Genomic DNA, 19,023 nt, shown 5'->3' with positions numbered 1-19,023 from the left:
GATTTGATGTAAATATAAAGAGCTCCATATAATCTTGTATCTGTCAGCACTGTTATAAAATTAATTGGAAGGGAGATTTTTAGTTTAATTATTTCCTCCCATAGTTTTTGTCTGCCCTTTTCCCAACGTTTACACTCCATGATGATGTGCTCTGCATCCGCCCTTGTCGCTTCACCCAAGCAGTAGCAACTAGGATCGATATCGATCCCAATTCTGCTTAGGCAGAACGGAGCGTATGAATGATTCAGTCTTAATCTACACAATGTTGCGTAAAACGGCCGACACTCCGTAAATCCGTCATACCATGGTTTGACTGGAATTTTTCCTTGTATCGTACCATAAAATTTACCTTTAATTCTAATAGATAATTGGAAATCTAATTGCCAAATATTCCGTATGTTTGCTCTGTTAAATCTTTTTATGTCTCTATAAGATATTCCATCCGCAGCAACAGTCCCTGTATTTATTGCATCTTTGGCGCCGTTATCCGCCGCTTCGTTGCCAGCTATCCCAATATGACTTCTTACCCATACAATGCGTAACTCCCAATTTTTTGATAATATCGCATGTATGTCATTTAGTGTATCTATCGTTAATAATGACGGGTCCTTTCCCAACGACAACATGCCCTCAAGAGCAGACCTGCTATCGCTGATTATTACCGATTTCTTCACATTATGTTCATCAATATACTTTACGCACCTATTAATAGCATACATTTCCGCTGTATATATCGACGCATCTTTATCTAGTTTATATTTTGTGAAGGAATTTGTCCCCTGATGGTAAAAACACGCACCAACACCATCTGAATTCTTCGAACCATCTGTATAAAATCTATCATAGTCTTCAAATGTTTCATGTATACTTCCTTCGACCTCCATCCTATATTTATTGGTATCTCCGCTATAGTGCGCATTGGCGAAATCAATTTGAATTATATTTTTCAGATTAGAAGAAGTAACATCGTATTACTCGAGACTAACTTAAGTAAATAAACAAATGCATCCTTTTTATTCTGTTATCTATAAATCGAATTAGTTCATTAGTTGTGCTGGAGATACACGCGTTGATATATAGAAAAAATCATTTCTAAATTATTATTGAGTTAAAATTTATAGCTTTAGTTTTAGCACATTATTAGCCAGGAATTATTGTGAAAAGTAGTGAAAAAGTGATTTTCTTTGATTTGTTATAAAAACCGTTTGTAATGGATAAATACGTGACTGGGTTGAAAAGAAAATTTAATGAAGCAGAAGAAGAGGGTGGTGAAAATGATGGAAATGTTTCTTCACAAAATAGTAAAACTAAACATAGAAAATATGATCCAATGTACTTATCATTGGGATTTACGTATAAGATCATTAATGGTCAAGAACGACCAATGTGTTTGCTGTGTATGAATACTTTGGCCTCAGATAGCATGAAACCAAGTAAATTAAAACGACATCTGGAAAAAGTGCACGCCGATCATGTTGGCAAAACAAAAGAATTTTTCCAAAGAAAATTAGATAACTTAAATAAACAGAAAGAATCGTTTTCAAAAGCTTTGTCTGTATCACAAAGAGCGTTACTTGCGTCATACAAAGTTTCGTATAGAATTGCTAAATGCAAAAAACCCCATTCAATAGGAGAAACTTTAGTGCTACCAGCAGCTATTGACATAATAGCTACGATGTTTGGTGAATCATATGCTGATCAAATTAAAAGCATTCCGCTGGCAGATAATACGGTGGGAAGACGGATATCAGATATATCTGATGATCTTTGCGATCAGTTGATAGAAAAAATTAAATTATCTTCTTTCGCGTTGCAAGTAGATGAGGCTACCGATGTTGCTAAGGATGCACACTTAATAACATATATAAGATATGTTATGGAAAATGATATTAGAGAAGAGTTGTTATTCTGTAAGACAATTGAAGGCAAAGCTACGGCGAGTGAAATTTTTAATATGATTGATAACTTTTTTATTGAAAATGGTATTTTATGGGAGAACTGTGTTGGACTGTGCACTGATGGAGCTCCATCTATGGCAGGAAAAAATGCTGGTCTGCAGGCCCTAGTTCGAAAAGTGGCTCCTCGTGCAGTTTGGACGCATTGTATGATTCATAGGCAATCTCTTGTTGCAAGAAATATGGGTGAAGAATTACTTGAAGTATTTGAAATTATAATAAAAGTTGTTAATTTTATCAAAAATAGTCCATTAAGAGAAAGGCTTTTGGAAAATTGTGTGATGACATGGGCTCAGAATACAAAGCACTACTTTATTATTGTGAAGCACGTTGGCTTTCTCGTGCTAAAGTACTTCAAAGGGTGTTTGAGCTCAAAAAAGAAATTGCCATTTTTCTTGCTGATAATAAAAGAGATGAAGCAGACATATTTTATGACACGAAGTTTCTCGCAAAATTTGCGTATCTAGTTGACATCTTTAAAAGACTAAGTGATTTAAATAAATCAATGCAAGGAACTCAAATTCATGCTTTTGTTCAAAAGGACAAGATTACGGCGTTTATGAAAAAAATAGAGCTGTGGATAGCTAGTATGAAAAGTAATAACTTTGATATGTTTCCTTCTTTTAAAACTACATGTGTTAATGATGATGAAATAGAAGCAAGTAAAGATCTTATTATCAATCATATGACTAGTTTAAGGAACCAATTTGCGCATTACTTCAAAGATCTAGATATGTTCAAATACGAATGGATTAGAAATCCATTTGTTATTGATAAATATGATAATTTTGGACTTCCAACGCCAGAGCAGGAAATGATAATTGATTTATCTAGTGATAGCACATTGAAGCAGATGTTTCAGGACGAAAAGAATATTGTTAAGTTTTGGTTACAAGTAAGGGACGATTTTCCAACTTTGACAAATAAAGCCTTAGAAATTTTATTACCATTTGTGACATCCTACTTATGTGAAACTGGTTTTTCTGCAGTAGCAGTATTAAAAACAAAGTACCGATCTCGTTTAGTGATAGAAAAGGAACTGAGAACAGCGATTTCTACAATGGAGCCGCGGTTTGAGAAAATTTGTGCTGAAAAACAAGCTCAACTGTCGCATTAATTTTTTAATATTGTGTGAAATATCATATCATTTGTTTTTATTAAATTTAAAATTATTTTTTTCCTATAATCCATAGTTATGTTTGTATGTATATTTTTGTATGTATATTTTTGTATGTATATTTTTGTATGTTTATTTTTGTATGTATGTATATTGTGCATTATTTGGTACGAGATTAAATAAATCATAATTTCAATTAAGTATATTTAAATTAAATTGTTAAAAAATTTAGGGAGGGGGCGCAATATTTTTTTCTTTCAAAAGGGGGGCGCAAGGAAAAAAAGGTTGGAAACCGCTGCTCTAACATTATAGATACCTACAGCAACTATGTATACGCTAAAATCGCCATAGAAATTTACCAAAGTGAAATTATTTTATACCAAGTTTATTCTTGCCTAGTTTCCATTGTAAATGCAGTTTACAAACGTGCATTGTTTCATTATAAATTCTGTAACTTTTGAAGCATTTGATTAGTATGAATGATGTGTATGAGAAATTTATTCAGAATTAAATTATCTATAATATTGTCTAACATTATAAAGCCCTACAGCAACTCAGTATACTCTAAAACGCAATTAAAAACAAACTTTTGATTGAAGCGTTATAAAAGTGCATTTATTTACTTTTTGAGTCATAACTCCAAAACCATTTGATTAGTATGAATGATGTGCAAGACAAATTTGTTCGTAATTAAACAATAAACAATTTTGTCTAACACCATAATGACCTACAGCAACTCGGTATACTTTAAAATCTAAACCAACACTCGATTTTTTTGTGTATGATTTGTCACGAGTTTAATTTGCTCGTCAGTAGAGTCCTTTTGTTGATAACAGTGTGATAGTATTTTTAACAAGTACAGGTACGGTTTGTTCGTCAGTAGAGTCCTTTTTCCGGTTTTAGTTTGCTTTCAAATATTTTTTAAAAATTAAATTTGTGTGAAAATTGAAGTCAGCACGTTAAAAGTGCATTTGTTTGGAATATGTTGCGTAAGTATTAAACCATTCGTTTGGTATGAATGGTGTACAAGACAAACTTGTTTGGAATTAAATAATAAACGATATTGTCTAACATCATGATGATCTACAGCTACCCTTGATACTTTAAAATAGCACTTGAAACGACCTAACGATCTAAAGCAGGCATCGGCAACCTACGGCACGCGTGCCAGGCTTGGCACGCGAAGGGATTCTGAATGGCACGCTACAAAGGAATTAGGAAAATCGCAAATATATCGAGACGAAGTGATTTTTAAATAAGAGAAAATGTTGAAAATAAGAGAGAAAGTTTGATTATAATGTGGTTCGCTAATTTCATGAAAATCTGCGCGAAGGTTGATTGAGACCGCATTCGGAGTAAAAGGGATGAAACATGTGCAGTGCCGAGTAGTTATCGAAGCGGCCTTCACGAAGCTGAATGTTGGAGTATCACTCGCCCCCCTCTTTCTCGTTCATCAACTGCGAGTGCTGCGCACCATTTGCTTGTGTGCTTGTGCGGTGGGCTTAAACTTGCGCAGTTAAACTTGCATTTCGTTTGGTCGCTACTTTTCGTTCTAACTTTTTTTGTGAAGACTTGTATCTTATTGATTTTATATTTGTTATAATTCATTCGTATTTAATCAAATGGAGAGTAAGAAACAAAAATAGATGTTCGCGGTTTTCAAGACTGTTGGACGAATGAATATGGATTTATACAACAAAAGGATCGTGCTGTATGTGCGATATGCCGCGAAAGTGTAGTATGCCGCACGTCAAGTGTACAAAGACATTTCCAAACCAAACATCAGTCCACATTTAATAGCAACGATGAGAAATGTGAAACTATAAAGAAAGCTGTTTCTTGTTATAAGAAACAAATAACTTTTTTTTGTGGAATGACTGGAACGAAGGCTAAAGCGACAGAATGCAGCTTCGCAATTGCTCATTGCATAGCTGCCAAAGGCAAACCCTTTACAGATGGAGAATATATAAAGGAATTTTTTATAAAAAGTGCTGAAAAGTTGTTTAGCGATTTACCTAACCAACAAACCATATTATCCCGAATTCAAGAAATACCGGCTTCTGCGCGAACAATTGAAAGAAGAATAACTGAAATGGCAGACAATGTAACAACAAAACAGAATGCTGGATTACAAGAAGCTGTTTCATTTAGTGTTGCTGTTGATGAAAGTACCGACGTAAATGATATTGCGCGGCTTGCAGTATTTGCACGGTATTGTGATAAAGATCAAGTTTATGAAGAATTGTGTACTTTGATTCCTCTGTCTGGGACAACTAAGGGGGAGGATATTCTTTCTTCATTCATAAGTTATTTTGACAGCAAGAACATTAATGTCAAAAAAATATTTTCTGTAACTACTGACGGCGCAGCTGCAATGATTGGCAAAGATAGAGGATTTGTCAAACTTCTTGAAAATCATATTGGACATAAAATATTGAACTTCCATTGTATAATACACCAGGAAAGTTTAGTTGCCAAAATTTCGTCACAGCGCTTAATTCCTGTAATGAACACTGTTGTTAAAATAGTTAATTTTATAGTGTCTCGCTCTTCACTAACACACAGACAATTTAAATCTCTTTAGAAGAAATGGAAAGTGAATATGTTGACCTTCCCTCATACAGCCATGTTCGTTGGCTTAGTCGAGGCAATGTCTTAAATAAGTTTGTGTCATGTCTGGAACCATCAAAGTTTTTCTTAACGAAAAGGAACAACATTTCCCCGAATTGAACGATGAAGAATGGTTAGGCAAATTAATGTTTCTGACCGATGTAACAAATCATCTAAATGAACTAAACTTGAAATTGCAAGGAAAGCGCCAAACGGTGCTCGAATTATTTGAATATTGGACAGCATTTGCGTCAAAATTAAATATATTTTTACGTGATATTAACACGAGCACCTACAAATACTTCCCAAATGTGAGAGCGCTTGCAAATGAATCGACCGTAAACAACAATGAACTCAAAACCTACGTTGAAGCACTTAAAGATGAATTTTGCAAAAGATGCAAAGATTTTGAAGCTTATGTGCCTATATTTTCCTTCCTCATACAGCCAGATTTAGATTCATCAACAATACCGTTCGATTGTCCAATTTTCGAGTGGATGAATGTTGATAATTTCGAAATGGAAATTATCGAACTAACATCGTCAGAATTATGGAAAACAAAATTTAAAGAACTACGAAAAAATCTAGAAGATGACTCTATAGAAAAATCTACGGTCATATTAAATTGTTGGATGTCATTGCCGGAAAGATTTATTTGTTTCAGCTTTTGGTTCCACATATCTTCGTGAACAAATTTTTTCACACATGAAAAATATTTTGAGTTCACAAAGAAGTCGTTTAACAACTGAACATTCAGAATCATGTGTGAAATTAAAAGTAACAAATTATATCCCGAATATTGAATTGTTAAGCAAAAATGTACAGGGACAAGGTTCACATTAAAATTGTTTAGTTTATGTTAGAATTGTAGGTTATTTGTTAATAAATATGTTTAAAAGATAAATTTGGTTTTAATTCATCTTTCCTAGAACCTAATTATATATTTCAGAATCAGGGCGTAACTACCGCCGTATCAGCCATATCAGCCCCAAGCCAGGGGGCCCCCAACGTCCGTAAGCAAATATTAATAATAAAAAAAATATTTCACAAAAAGCGAATTAATCGTGAAAAATTTGTTCAGTGAAATTTAATTTCATTAAGAGAAATGTAAAATTATTGTTTTAAAGTGTATTTTTCCGGGCCATGGGGGCCCAACCTGCCCAAATATAAATAGAATCTTACGAATTTTTATCTTATTTTACAAATAATAAAAGTTAAAATAATCATGAAAACTTCCTTGCAACTAAATTTAATTTCGAATAAAACATGAGCGTGTAAAATGTAAAAATATAAAGAGAGTTGCGATTGCGATAGAATAGAAAACTAGCATTTTATTAAGTCATTTTGTGAAAATTAAAAAATTAAATGTCTCGAAAAATTATCAAAGGAATGGAGCGTAAACGACTGTTTTCAAAAACAAAAGGCAAAGTATAGCAACCCGTAATCTTGTTTCAAACTCAACATATACTATTGCTAAATATACATATTAATTTCTGAAATTAAACAAAGATCAGAGACTTCGACTCAATTAGTATGTTCGAATAATTACAACTTGAGTAATTTAGCAAAAACACCTGTCTTCATGAAACTTTCGTCTAAAAAGATCATCTGTGTTAATTTTTATAACCAATTGTAAACACTCGAAAAATATGTCTAAAATATGAAATTCAATATTTATTATATCGCTGTCAAAATTCAATACTTTTGCTTAAAATTTTCCCGAAGTAATTTTTGCATACAATTTACCCAGTTTCAACCGCAAATGCTGAAAAAAGTTTTTCAAAAATAAAACTGATACAAAATTAGCTAATTAGTTGTAAGTCTTAGGAAACTTTGCTTGTATTTCCCGATATGTGTAAATAATCGACACAATCAATAAGAATTTAGATTTATTCCAAATTTTTTGATTTTTTAAAAGAAAAAGAGGTCCGGGGGATATAATCCGAACAGTTCTTGATTTTGAAACGAGGGCGAAAATTTTAGCACTCTTCTCCTAATTTCGAGAAATCGGCTCAGCCTATCGTTGTAAACAAACATTTTCTGGCAAAAAAATTTAAACATTTCTTTCAGGAAGTTAAATACTTCTATGATACACAAACAGCACTCAGATCATTATTGTTCATAGAAGCAGAAACTTTATCCCCAAAAAAATTTTGATACGGGGCCCGCCAATGCACGCTACGTCCTTGTTCAGAATTAAGGCGGCACTCTGAATCATATTGGTACAGTGGCTTGGCACACCACAGGTAAAAGGTTGCCGACCCCTGATCTAAAGTACAAAACTACACTAGTTTCCATACAAACTTCAACTTCTCTAGACTTCACGCATATTGCGCACGAAGATATCTTGCATTGGAATGCAGTATACCGCGTGCACTTTCTTTATTGCAACGCTTATAACTTCTAAACCATTCGTTTAGTATGAATGATGTGTATGACAAACGTATGCAAAATTAAATTCTCTACAATATTGCCTTTTACCCCAACGCTCTACAGCAACTCGGCGTACTTCAAAATGCATTTGAAAATCTTTTACAAGTACAACTTTACTACCGCCGTTATTGTAATGAATTCCTATTGGCAAAACGGCGGAAGCAAAGTTGTATTACAAGTTAAAGTGTACACGTCATAACTTTAAAACCATTCGCTTAGTATGAATGGTGTGTATGAGAAACTTGTTCAGAATTAAACACTAAACAATATTGTTTAACATTATAATGACCTACAGTAACTCCTTATACTTTAAAATAGCACTTGAAACGACCTAATGATCTAAAGTTCCAAACTACACTAGTTTCCATACAAACTTCAACTTCTCTAAGACTTCACACATACAGCGCACGATGATATCTTGCTTTGGAATCGAGTATACCCCGTGCACTTTTTTTGTTGCAACTCATGTAACTTCTAAACCATTCGTTTAGTATGAATGATGTGTATGACAAACTTATGCACAATTAAACAATCTATAAAATTGTCTTTTACCCCAATTTATTTATTTATTTATTTATTTATTAATTTTACAAGCCGTCAGTATAATAATATTATAATAAGGCTTAAGTCAATGTTTTATAGGTTTAATATAATATAATTAATTATTAGCTATTTTATTATTTATTTATTATTTAATTTATTTACTATAAACTTATTTATATTTAGTTCATTTTAATTATTTATAAATATAACTAGTTTGTTTGTTGCAAGTATTTTTTAAAAAAATTAATAAGTATTTCAATAAGCTTTACAATACTTTTACAATATAATTATTTTGTTTAACAAATTTTAGGTCATTTTATGATATTTTAACAAATTTAAGTGTCTTATATTATTATTATATCACTATCATTTTCATTATTATTGTTAAATATTTTTACAATATAAGTTTTTTTTTTACAAATTTTTAGGTATTTTGATAAAAGAAGTATTTTTTTCACAATTTTTTAAGTGTTTTTAAAATATAAGTTTTTTGTTTAACTAATTATTAAGCATTTTAACAATAACAGTCATATAAAAAAAATTAAAATTTTGTTTCACAATTTTAGGTGTTTTAAATTATAAGTTTTTAGTTAACTAATTATTAAGTATTTTAACAATAACAGTCATATGAAGATAATAATTAGAAAAAAAAAAAATCAATATTTTGTATCTCAATTTTTTAGTGTTTTTTTTTTCTTTTTTAAATTATAAGTTTTAATTAACTAATGTAAAGTATTAAAAGTATTTCAACAATAATAATCATATAAAATTAAAAAAAAAATAAAAAAACAAAAAAAAAACAAAGAAACAATAATAATAACTAGTTGGTTTGGTATTTAGCCTTGAGGCAAGTTACATGAACTTCCCGAAATGTGTAAATAATCGACTTAATAAAAAAAAAAGTGTAAATAATATACTTCATTAATCCTACTTAAAAAAAACGATAATAATTTTAGCAAACTTTGACGAATTTTTAAAATTAAACTACTTGTCGTTAGACCGTAATATTACAGTAAGTTCTATAAAACCATGATGTTAATCGCCAAAAAAATTTCCATGAAAATCGGCTTAAATTTTTTTTTCAACAGTTCATTACAAGAAAACGGCTCGGTAGATTTTCACCTAAAATTAATCAGTACCATTCCCAACTAATATCTTTCGAACAGTTTTTGATATTTTAAAATCGGTTCGGTAGGATGAGCTTAAATGTCGACGAAAATTTAACACTTTTTTTCAACAGTTAATTACAAGAAAACGGCTCGGTAGATTTTCACCTAAAATTAATCAGTACCATTCCCAACTAATATCTTTCGAACAGTTTTTGATTTTTTAAAATCGTTCGGTAGGATGAGCTTAAATGTGGATGAAAAGTTTTTTCAAATTACAAAGAAACGGCTTGGCAGATCGTCGCACAAAACTGACAAACGATAGTCCTCACCGAAATACATCAAATGGCTTTTAAAACGTCGATCAAAAGTCTAATTTTGACAAATGCCAGAAAGACCATACTGATTTTTGCAAACTTTGACGAATTTTTAAAGCTGAACCAGTTGTCGTAGGGCCGTAATATTTTAGTATGATCTAGAAGACTATGGTATCTATCGTCAAAAAAATAATCATAAAAATCGTCGAAATTTTTTTTTTTAAAACTTTATTACAAGAAAACGGCCCGGCCGATCTCTACCAAAAACTAATCAGCACGATTCCCAACCAATATCTTTCGAACGGTTTTTGAATTTTCAAAATCGATTCAGAATTGCGGGCTAAAACGTAGACGAAAAATTTTTCACTTTTCTGCCATTTATGAAGAAACGGCTTGGCCGATCGTCGCACAAAACTGACAAACAATAGTTCTCGTCGAGATACATCGAATGGCTTTTAAATTTTTGAAATCGGTCCAGCCGTTTTCGAGAAAACGTCGATTTACGGCAAAAAATCTGTTCACATACACACACACACACACACACATACTTTTTCCAAATTTGGTCTCATTCGATTCAGAATGGCTTGAAACGTCGAGAAAACATAAAATTAGCGAATCGGGTTTTTTGATGAAAACATAAACTTCTCCTTCGGGAAGTTAATAATAGTAATTTAGAAGTGCAACATAAGTATTTAGTTTAACGAACGAATTATGTTGCGACGAGCATAGTAGGCATAGGCGTGGCTGGTAGGTGACATCAGTTAGTTTGGGCTTGTAGATTCGTAGGGATTTTAGCCATCGTCGATCCATCGATCTTGCTGCTGCCTCTAATAGAGAAATTTCTTCGAGGGGGAAAAGTCGCGTTAATGATTAGTTGAGATTTTCGGGAAAGTAATTCGAAAAATCGAAAAATCGAAATTTAAAAACTCCAGAGGGCTATAAAAAGTTAAATCCTTTAATGCATTACTTAGTACTTTATGAAATTTTTTATTATCAATGGTACGAACACGTAACGGCAGTTTATTCATAAATTGTATACCCATACCGCAGATAGTATTAAAGGAGCTGTGTAGTTTATAGGTCCTGCCTTTAATTATTTTATGTCTCGTATTGTGCTTGGTATTTGACATCGAAGACAAATTAAAAGAGTCTGGATTATTTTTTATGAAATTAAGTGTGACTAGAACAAATATACTCGGTCCTGTTAAAATTTTTTGTTCGGTGAAGATATTACGGCATGATGTCTTGGAGGATAGTGAAAAAATAATTCTGATTGCTCTCTTTTGAAGTTTAGAAACTTTAATTAGTTCATTAGAGAAACCCCAAAATTGGATACCGTAAGCAATGTGTGAATAGAAATTTGCGTAATAAATAGAAAGTAAACTGGATATTCCAATTTTTGATTTAAGGGTTTGCAGTATAAAGCATGTACGGCGTTAATTTGAAGCATAAATGGTTGGACACAGTTAAGATTCTTATTAATATAAACTCCAAGAAATTTGGATACTGAAGAGGAGTCGAATGAATAGTTATTAATCGTAAATGAAGAAATATCATTCACTACGCGCGTTGCTGTACAGAAAGAGATAATTTGGGTTTTGTCGTTGTTTAAAAGAAGATTATTTATATTGAACCATTTCGAAACGGAATCCATGATACTGTTCAATTTCGTTACGAGGTCATCGTATGTTCTAGCTTTGATGGTTAGACAAGTGTCATCAGCGAACAAAATAAAGTCACAAAGATTTGAGCAATTAGGTAGGTCGTTAATGTAAAGAAGAAATAGGAGCGGTCCAAGAATTGATCCTTGTGGTGGGACACCCATTTTGACGTTTAATTTCCTGGATATAACTTTTCCACCGGTGCTGTTGTCCAAATATACGCTTTGTGTTCTGTTTGTTAAATATGATGTTAGTAATTTAAGCGAGCTAGAACGAAAACCGCACATTTCTAACTTATCAATGAGAATATTGTGAGATATACTGTCGAACGCTTTGGACAGATCGCAGAAGACTGCGACACAATAACTTCCATCTTCAAATGAGTTAATAACATTTTGGATGAGGCTAAAAACCGAGTGCGATGTAGAGTGTTTTTTCCGAAAACCATGTTGGTTGTGAAACAAAATATTGTATTTATTTAAGAATAAATACAATATTTATAGATATTTAATAATATATTTTAAGAATAAATACAATGCTCTAAAGCAGCTCGGTATACCCTAAAATCGCAACCAGACACAAACTTTCCTACATGCACACGTTTGTCTAATGATAGATGTGTCCATTGCCCATATATTAGTCGTCCACCTTTGGCGTTTGGCCATTCGTGCCCTTCGGCTCTTCGGTATCCGATAAATTCATTAGCTCCATCCCTTAATACGGTGGAGAGTGTTTCAACCCGGTGGAGAAATCGCCATACAATGTTATTCTTATGTAAGTTGTTATGTAATGTAATCCCAATGTAAGTTGTTATGTATGGATGTTGTGATATTATGAAGGGATGGAAATTGGATTTGGGTTTGGGGGTTGAGTTTTGACTATTGGCGAGTTGCTGTCGGTTTTAATTAATTATGAGAACTGTCTGAAATAATATTAATAATCTGTCTGAAATAATAAATTTATTATTTATGTAATAAATAAAAGTTTTTTGTGAAATTATAAAATTGTTTTTGATGAATTTTCAAATTTACATGGTTTGTACTAGAGTGCTGTAATTTGAGTATATAATATTACTTGTCAATGCATATACTATGATGGCAAATACTAGAATTTACAAGTTTTCTAACAAAATATCTACCAGATCCCCCACTAATCTTAAGAGTACATTCTTTAATGAAGAAGCAAAAATTACAATTTAATGTTTGATAAATTTTTAAAATTACATAAAATATAGCTAGAATGCTGGAATTACAGTATGTTACTCTCCAATGCATATACTATAATAACAAATACTAAAATTGATGAATGTTTTTGGAAAATTTTGAAATATTAACAATTTCTTGAACAAAGTACAAAAAATATATTGTACATGCAAAGAAAACATTTTGTAGTTTGACTAATTTTTAAAATTATATAAAATATAGCTAGAATGCTGAAATTTGAGTATGTTACTCTTCATTGTATATATACTATTATAACAAATATTAAAATCACATAGTTTTCATTCAAAATATCCACTAGATTCTGCACTACTCTCAAGAAGACATTCTTTAGTGAAGCAGCAAAAATGACAATTTGATGTTTGATAAATTTTTAAAATTATATATAATATAGCTAGAATGCTGGAATTTGAGTATGTTAGTCTCCAATGCATATGCTATGATAGCAAATACTAAAATTGATGAATATTTTTGAAAAATTTTGAAATATTAACAATTTCTTGAATAAACTACACAAATTACATTGTGCACTTCTATAAGACATGTTAAAATTTTATGATTTTTCAAAATGTTGCTAATTATACTAGAATGCTGGAATTTGAGTATGTTACTCTCCAATGCCTATACTATGATACCAGCTAAAAATGTTTGTACCTATTGGCAAGTTGCTGTCGTTTTTAATTTATTTTGTAATTGTAGATATTTTTTAGATGATTTTTTTCAGATGTTGAAACGGTTTTTGATAAATTTTTAAAATTACACTATTTGTACTAGAATACTGTAATTTAAATATGTAGATCTTCAATGCATATACTATGATCACAGATATTCAAATTGATGAGTCTTCTTGAAAAATTTTAAAATATCTGGTTGGGCTGGCTACCATCAGTAATTAATAATAAAGCGGACTGTAAGTAAATAATTGTTATCTGACGATTGAAATACAGCGGTGAATATACGAATATGATTGAATATACTTGTTGATTGTTCCGCTGCATTGTCTGGACTAACTTAAAATTACTGGGTACAGTGTTCATACAGGAAGTATTTAGGTATAAAAATGAGCCCTTATGCGAATGACACAGGCCAGAGGCTGCAATATTCTAAGAATTGTAACACAATACCCGGCGCCAAGGCACGGTGCACTGAAAATGTTAAGCCGTCAGAATATATTCTGACCAATATCAATAAATCCTTGAACAAACTACACAAATACATTATATACGTAAAGGAAATAATTAGTGGTTTGATTAATTTTTAAAATTACACTATTTATAGTAGAATGCAGTAATTTGAGTAAGTTACTCTCCAATGCATATGATAAAAAATACTAAAAATGATATGTACCGTAACAAAATGTAATAAATAAAATAATTTTCGAAAACAATGTTATTCCGTCGTTTCTTACACAATTTACTATAATTGTTTGCAACTTTCAATAATATATTATAATTACACTATTTGTACTAGAATATTGTAATTTGAGTAAGTTAATTGTCAATGCATATACTATGATCACAAATACTAAAATTAATGAGTTTTCTTGAAAAAAATTAAAACATTCATTACTTTGTGAACAGAGTACACGTAACAAATCAAATCAATTTATGGGTCATTCTTTTACAAATCGTACGGATTTTGGTAAAAAAAAAATGTGACATTTTAGAATTGGCTGAAATTTTTTTTATAGATATTAGACATAAAATCATTTGACACGTATTTCAGGATTTTGCCGGCAAAAAATTTTTTTTGGTTGATATCTACGATTGAAATATTGCCGATTTTCTCAATTTTTATGAACTTCCTCTGCATTATGTTAATTATCTTCAGTTGTGTTGATCAGATCAGTATTGTTTTTTTTTATTATATTCATTATGAACTCAACTTTGAAGTAATTTAAAAAAAATAATGTTTTTGCAATTATTTTAACAATAATAACAATTGATTGTTTACATTGGTTATACATACGGGCGCCCCGACTTAAATTGATTGCGTAAAAAACCATATTGTTTCTTTTTTTATCTACTTTAATATTATTTTTACTATTCGATGGCATGGCTGTTACATCGGGAGATATTAAATGTTTTCGAGCGCAAGTCGCGCCGCGCGTCCCTTTGAAAGACGCATCGCGCGTATTAAATGAGTACAAGTACTATTTTTAACTAAAATATTTTACAATTTCGTTACTGAGAAAAAATAAATATATTGTATAAAATATGTTGTAGAAATATTTTATACAAAATGCTCATATTTTTGAAACTGATAAACTAAAACTTATTATTCGTTGGAATATGAACAAAAGTTAAATTAATTGTATTGGGTAGCTTTGATTTCGTTAAAAAATAAATACAAGAGAATGCGATTAAAAATAATTCATTTATTGCATTATAATTAAGTTTATATAATATAGCTTCTTTTGATGTACTACATAATATATATTCCATGTCACAACGTTAACAAGTTGAAAAACAGTTGAATCGCGTTCTTTTTGCAAAGAAAAGTTTTAGGCCCGCACTTTATTTTTTTCAAGGTATAACACAATGATATTTCAAGGTGCCTTTCACTGTGACTGCATTTTAAAATCTTGTCTTCAATTTTTTATCCGCAACAATATATTATTCACTGGTTACATATTTCGAAGAAATGTTGCAAAGAGACTCATTTGCCCATTCAAATAATTGTTTTAGCGTTTGGATTGGATTTGATGCTCTTTGAAGACTAGCTCTGGCAGCTAGCCTTTTCAAAGTTCCACCCAATCCATCGCAAGCGCCCTTACCGTGTGACGTTGGGAAAAAGTGCCACTCTGCAAACAGACCAATATCTTTTTCGTGGCAAGTAAGATTTACAAAATTCTTTTTATTTTTGTACTGCGCACCCGACCCATCAAAAAAGTATAAGATTTTTGTAATTTGCTTCAATTCTTTACCAACGAATTCAACTAAATGTTTTTGAAATACATTTAAACCGCTACAGTGTCGTGTTGCAGACATTCTGAAAAAATTACTAACCTTTTAACACGAACATTATCGTCATTATCTTTGTAATAAATTTTAAATGCACCGTAGCCCGATTATTATTCCAATAAAATCCTTGAGCAGCATCTTGGACAACGCATGAATTATTTTCTGAAAAATCACACACTACGATGCATTAATTCTGTTATAGTTCTTCCCTTTTTGTCATAAATTCATTTTGTTTTCTTACAAGAAATGAATGTAATAATTTTTCCAAAGTGGCCTGCAATTTTTGTAGATATTTGTCTACTGGAGATATCATTAATTGCAACATAGTTCTATCAACGTTAGTCCATTCTCTGTACCTAATTTCGTCAATATAATTTTTCTCAAAAATATTTCTAATTCTGTGATCAAATTTTCTAGACTAGGACACTGGGAGCACTTTCGAAAACAACAATTAAATACTACTACATATTTAAGACATTATATTTATTTTTTTTCAGTAACGAAATTGTAAAATATTTTAGTTAAAAACAGTACTTGTACTCATTTAATACGCGCGATGCGTCTTTCAAAGGGACGCGCGGCGCGACTTGCGCTCGAAAACATTTAATATCTCCCGATGTAACAGCCATGCCATCGAATAGTAAAAATAATATTAAAGTAGATAAAAAAAGAAACAATATGGTTTTTTACGCAATCGATTTAAGTCGGGGCGCCCGTATGTATAACCAATGTAAACAATCAATTGTTATTATTGTTAAAATAATTGCAAAAACATTATTTTTTTTTAAATTACTTCAAAGTTGAGTTCATAATGAATATAATAAAAAAAACAATACTGATCTGATCAACACAACTGAAGATAATTAACATAATGCAGAAGAAGTTCATAAAAATGAGAAAATCGGCAATATTTCAATCGTAAATATCAACCAAAAAAATTTTTGCCGGCAAAATCCTGAAATACGTGTCAAATGATTTTATGTATAATATCTATAAAAAAAAATTCAGCCGATTCTAAAATGTCAAGGTATGGTTGGTGTACGGTTTGTAAAAGAATGACCCTTATACTAAATTTAACTATTTATAGTTAAGACCTGAAAATGTTTCATAATATACTATAGTGTGTCTACTATGATAACAAATACTAAAATCAATACACCTTCTAAGATTTTTTTTATTCATTTATAATTGATCAAAAAACTGTCTTGCAATAATGCTAGAATTGTACATTAAAATAAAGTGTATGTTCTTGTTTGGAAAAGGTCCTCAGTGTACATTGTTTGTCCAGCTAATCCGTAATTAGGATATATTTAACTTCAGTATGTCTACCCAGTAAACACGCGATGTGATCTTCTATAATATCGACATCGTTATTATAATGCGGTTATCGAATCTACGCCACAAGAGGATTTTAAACTTGCGTGCGCTTGTGTGTGTTACAATACACGCAAAGCTCGCATTGAGTTGTCTCACGAGACATAAACACGCGCTGTCGGGGGTAATGACATCGTTGAATTTCATGTGAGATACATGTCGTGCGCTGGTGTGTGTTAGCACACATGCAAAGCATAATCAATGACGTCACACGGCGTGAAGCAAACGCGTCGTGCGCTGCGTTGTGTGCGTTGTGTGCTGGTGTGTGTGACCATACAAAGAAAGCTTTACATCAGCGCGCCGTGGCCACTGGCTGAACCGACTCAAGCGGTTTGACTGTTCCTTTGACGAAAGCTAAACTAACCGCATACAAAATGGCGCAATATGTCAGGAATTTGTCATGTATCAAGTTATATTTTCTTTTGTATAATAATTACATTCGTTTAGTTAAGCAACTTGTTCATAGTGATAATTGTAGAAAAGTGTAGAAAAATGACACCGTAAGTATATCATATATTATTTATATAGATATGTAATTACTTCACGATTTTGAATTCCATTTAGTGCATTATATCCTGGGATGAAGAAACGTTATTTTATGTCGATTTCTTTAGATGACAAAGGAGGTAACCAAATAGCATATCTTACAAAATCTGAGGACAATAATAAGGATCGTTTATCAAGGTTAAAATAATTATTTTACTAAATTAAGACATTAACATATCCATGTGTTCGACATAACCTCACTTCTTAAATCTCTTAAATTAGTCGGTTGAGAAGCGGATCGAGAATGATTGTTTGAATATGTAAGTCACTACAAATATAATAGCTATACAAATATATATAAACAGCAAACACGTATGCCATGTTCATATTTATTTCAGAAGTCGTACAAAATTGGAATGAAACGATGAACAATATACAGATCTTTAGACAGGCTCAAATAATATATGTTTAGGAGCAACTTGAAGATAATGGAGATTTATCTTCTTAATATGTAAGTTGATTCATATATAGTTGCTGTATATATATTATTTGGTAACAAATACATTATATTTATAATTGTTTTAGAAAACCTCTAAAATTGGGAACAGTATGTCATATATGCATGAACTTGATTGATGTATTGATGTATAATGAACTGAAGATATAATGAATTCAATCAGGTTAAAAAAAATGTATGTGCAAAAGCGACTCGAAGACGATTTAGATTTGTCTCCTGAATATGTAAGTTGCTACACATATGGAGTGGTATATATGTTATTAGATTCAATAAAACACATTATGTTTCAAATTGTTTTAGAAAACTTCCAAGAAGTACATCATATATGAATATCCTGTATCCTCGCATTTGATGTATTGAACTGGCGATAGAATGAAATCAGTCAGTGTTAAAAATGTATGTGTAAAAGCGACTTTAAGATGATGGAGATTTGTACACTGAACATGTAGGTAGCTACACATATGGTAGCTGTATATATATATTATATTATATACAGTAAATCACATTATGTTTGAATTTGTTTTAGAAAACTTCCAAAATTTGGGGCAGTATGTCATATGTGCATAATCTGTATCCTGGCATTTGATGCAATGAACTGGCGATAGAATGAAATAATGAAAAATAGGCAGGCTGTTTGATGTATAAGGAAGTGGCGATAGAATACTTATGCAACACTTCACACTTCACGCCCCAAAAATAGAATTACGTTCATTAGATATAC

At 31.4% G+C, this 19,023-nt stretch overlaps 2 protein-coding genes and 1 long non-coding RNA gene across 4 annotated transcripts; all 3 read left to right on the top strand.

The window, feature by feature from the left end:
- Positions 1-1,210: 1,210 nt before the first annotated feature.
- On the top strand, positions 1,211-3,072 carry LOC113374194 (zinc finger BED domain-containing protein 5-like). The gene is made up of 3 exons (XM_026614380.1): positions 1,211-2,158; positions 2,203-2,617; positions 2,762-3,072. Exons 1-3 carry the CDS (start codon positions 1,211-1,213, stop codon positions 3,070-3,072), a joined length of 1,674 nt encoding a protein of 557 aa, XP_026470165.1.
- Positions 3,073-4,945: 1,873 nt separating this feature from the next.
- Positions 4,946-5,656, top strand: LOC113374193 (protein ZBED8-like). The gene has a single exon (XM_026614379.1). It carries the CDS (start codon positions 4,946-4,948, stop codon positions 5,654-5,656), a length of 711 nt encoding a protein of 236 aa, XP_026470164.1.
- Positions 5,657-17,296: 11,640 nt separating this feature from the next.
- LOC113374191 lies at positions 17,297-19,023 on the top strand. 2 transcript variants are annotated; one of them, XR_003366964.1, is made up of 7 exons: positions 17,297-17,799; positions 17,864-17,983; positions 18,068-18,105; positions 18,184-18,296; positions 18,371-18,526; positions 18,603-18,747; positions 18,829-19,023. It is a non-coding gene; the product is annotated as an uncharacterized LOC113374191 (long non-coding RNA). The 2 variants fall into 2 exon arrangements; XR_003366963.1 differs by having other exon boundaries at positions 17,298-17,799; positions 17,864-18,105.

Source organism: Ctenocephalides felis, unplaced genomic scaffold (genome assembly GCF_003426905.1).
Source record: "Ctenocephalides felis isolate EL2017-DRISC unplaced genomic scaffold, ASM342690v1 CF-g0.4_SCAFFOLD_01636, whole genome shotgun sequence".
Taxonomy (NCBI): domain Eukaryota; kingdom Metazoa; phylum Arthropoda; class Insecta; order Siphonaptera; family Pulicidae; genus Ctenocephalides; species Ctenocephalides felis.
This window is presented reverse-complemented; position numbering and strand designations above follow the sequence as displayed.

Bases quoted from the DNA above. Each gene is read 5' to 3' on its own strand.
- LOC113374194 (XM_026614380.1), top strand. From the start codon at position 1,211: ATGGATAAATACGTGACTGGGTTGAAAAGAAAATTTAATGAAGCAGAA. The intron at 2,159-2,202 runs GTATTTGAAATT...TATCAAAAATAG, and splicing joins TGGGTGAAGAATTACTTGAA to TCCATTAAGAGAAAGGCTTT. The intron at 2,618-2,761 runs GTAAAGATCTTA...TTCCAACGCCAG, and splicing joins TGATGATGAAATAGAAGCAA to AGCAGGAAATGATAATTGAT.
- LOC113374193 (XM_026614379.1), top strand. From the start codon at position 4,946: ATGACTGGAACGAAGGCTAAAGCGACAGAATGCAGCTTCGCAATTGCT.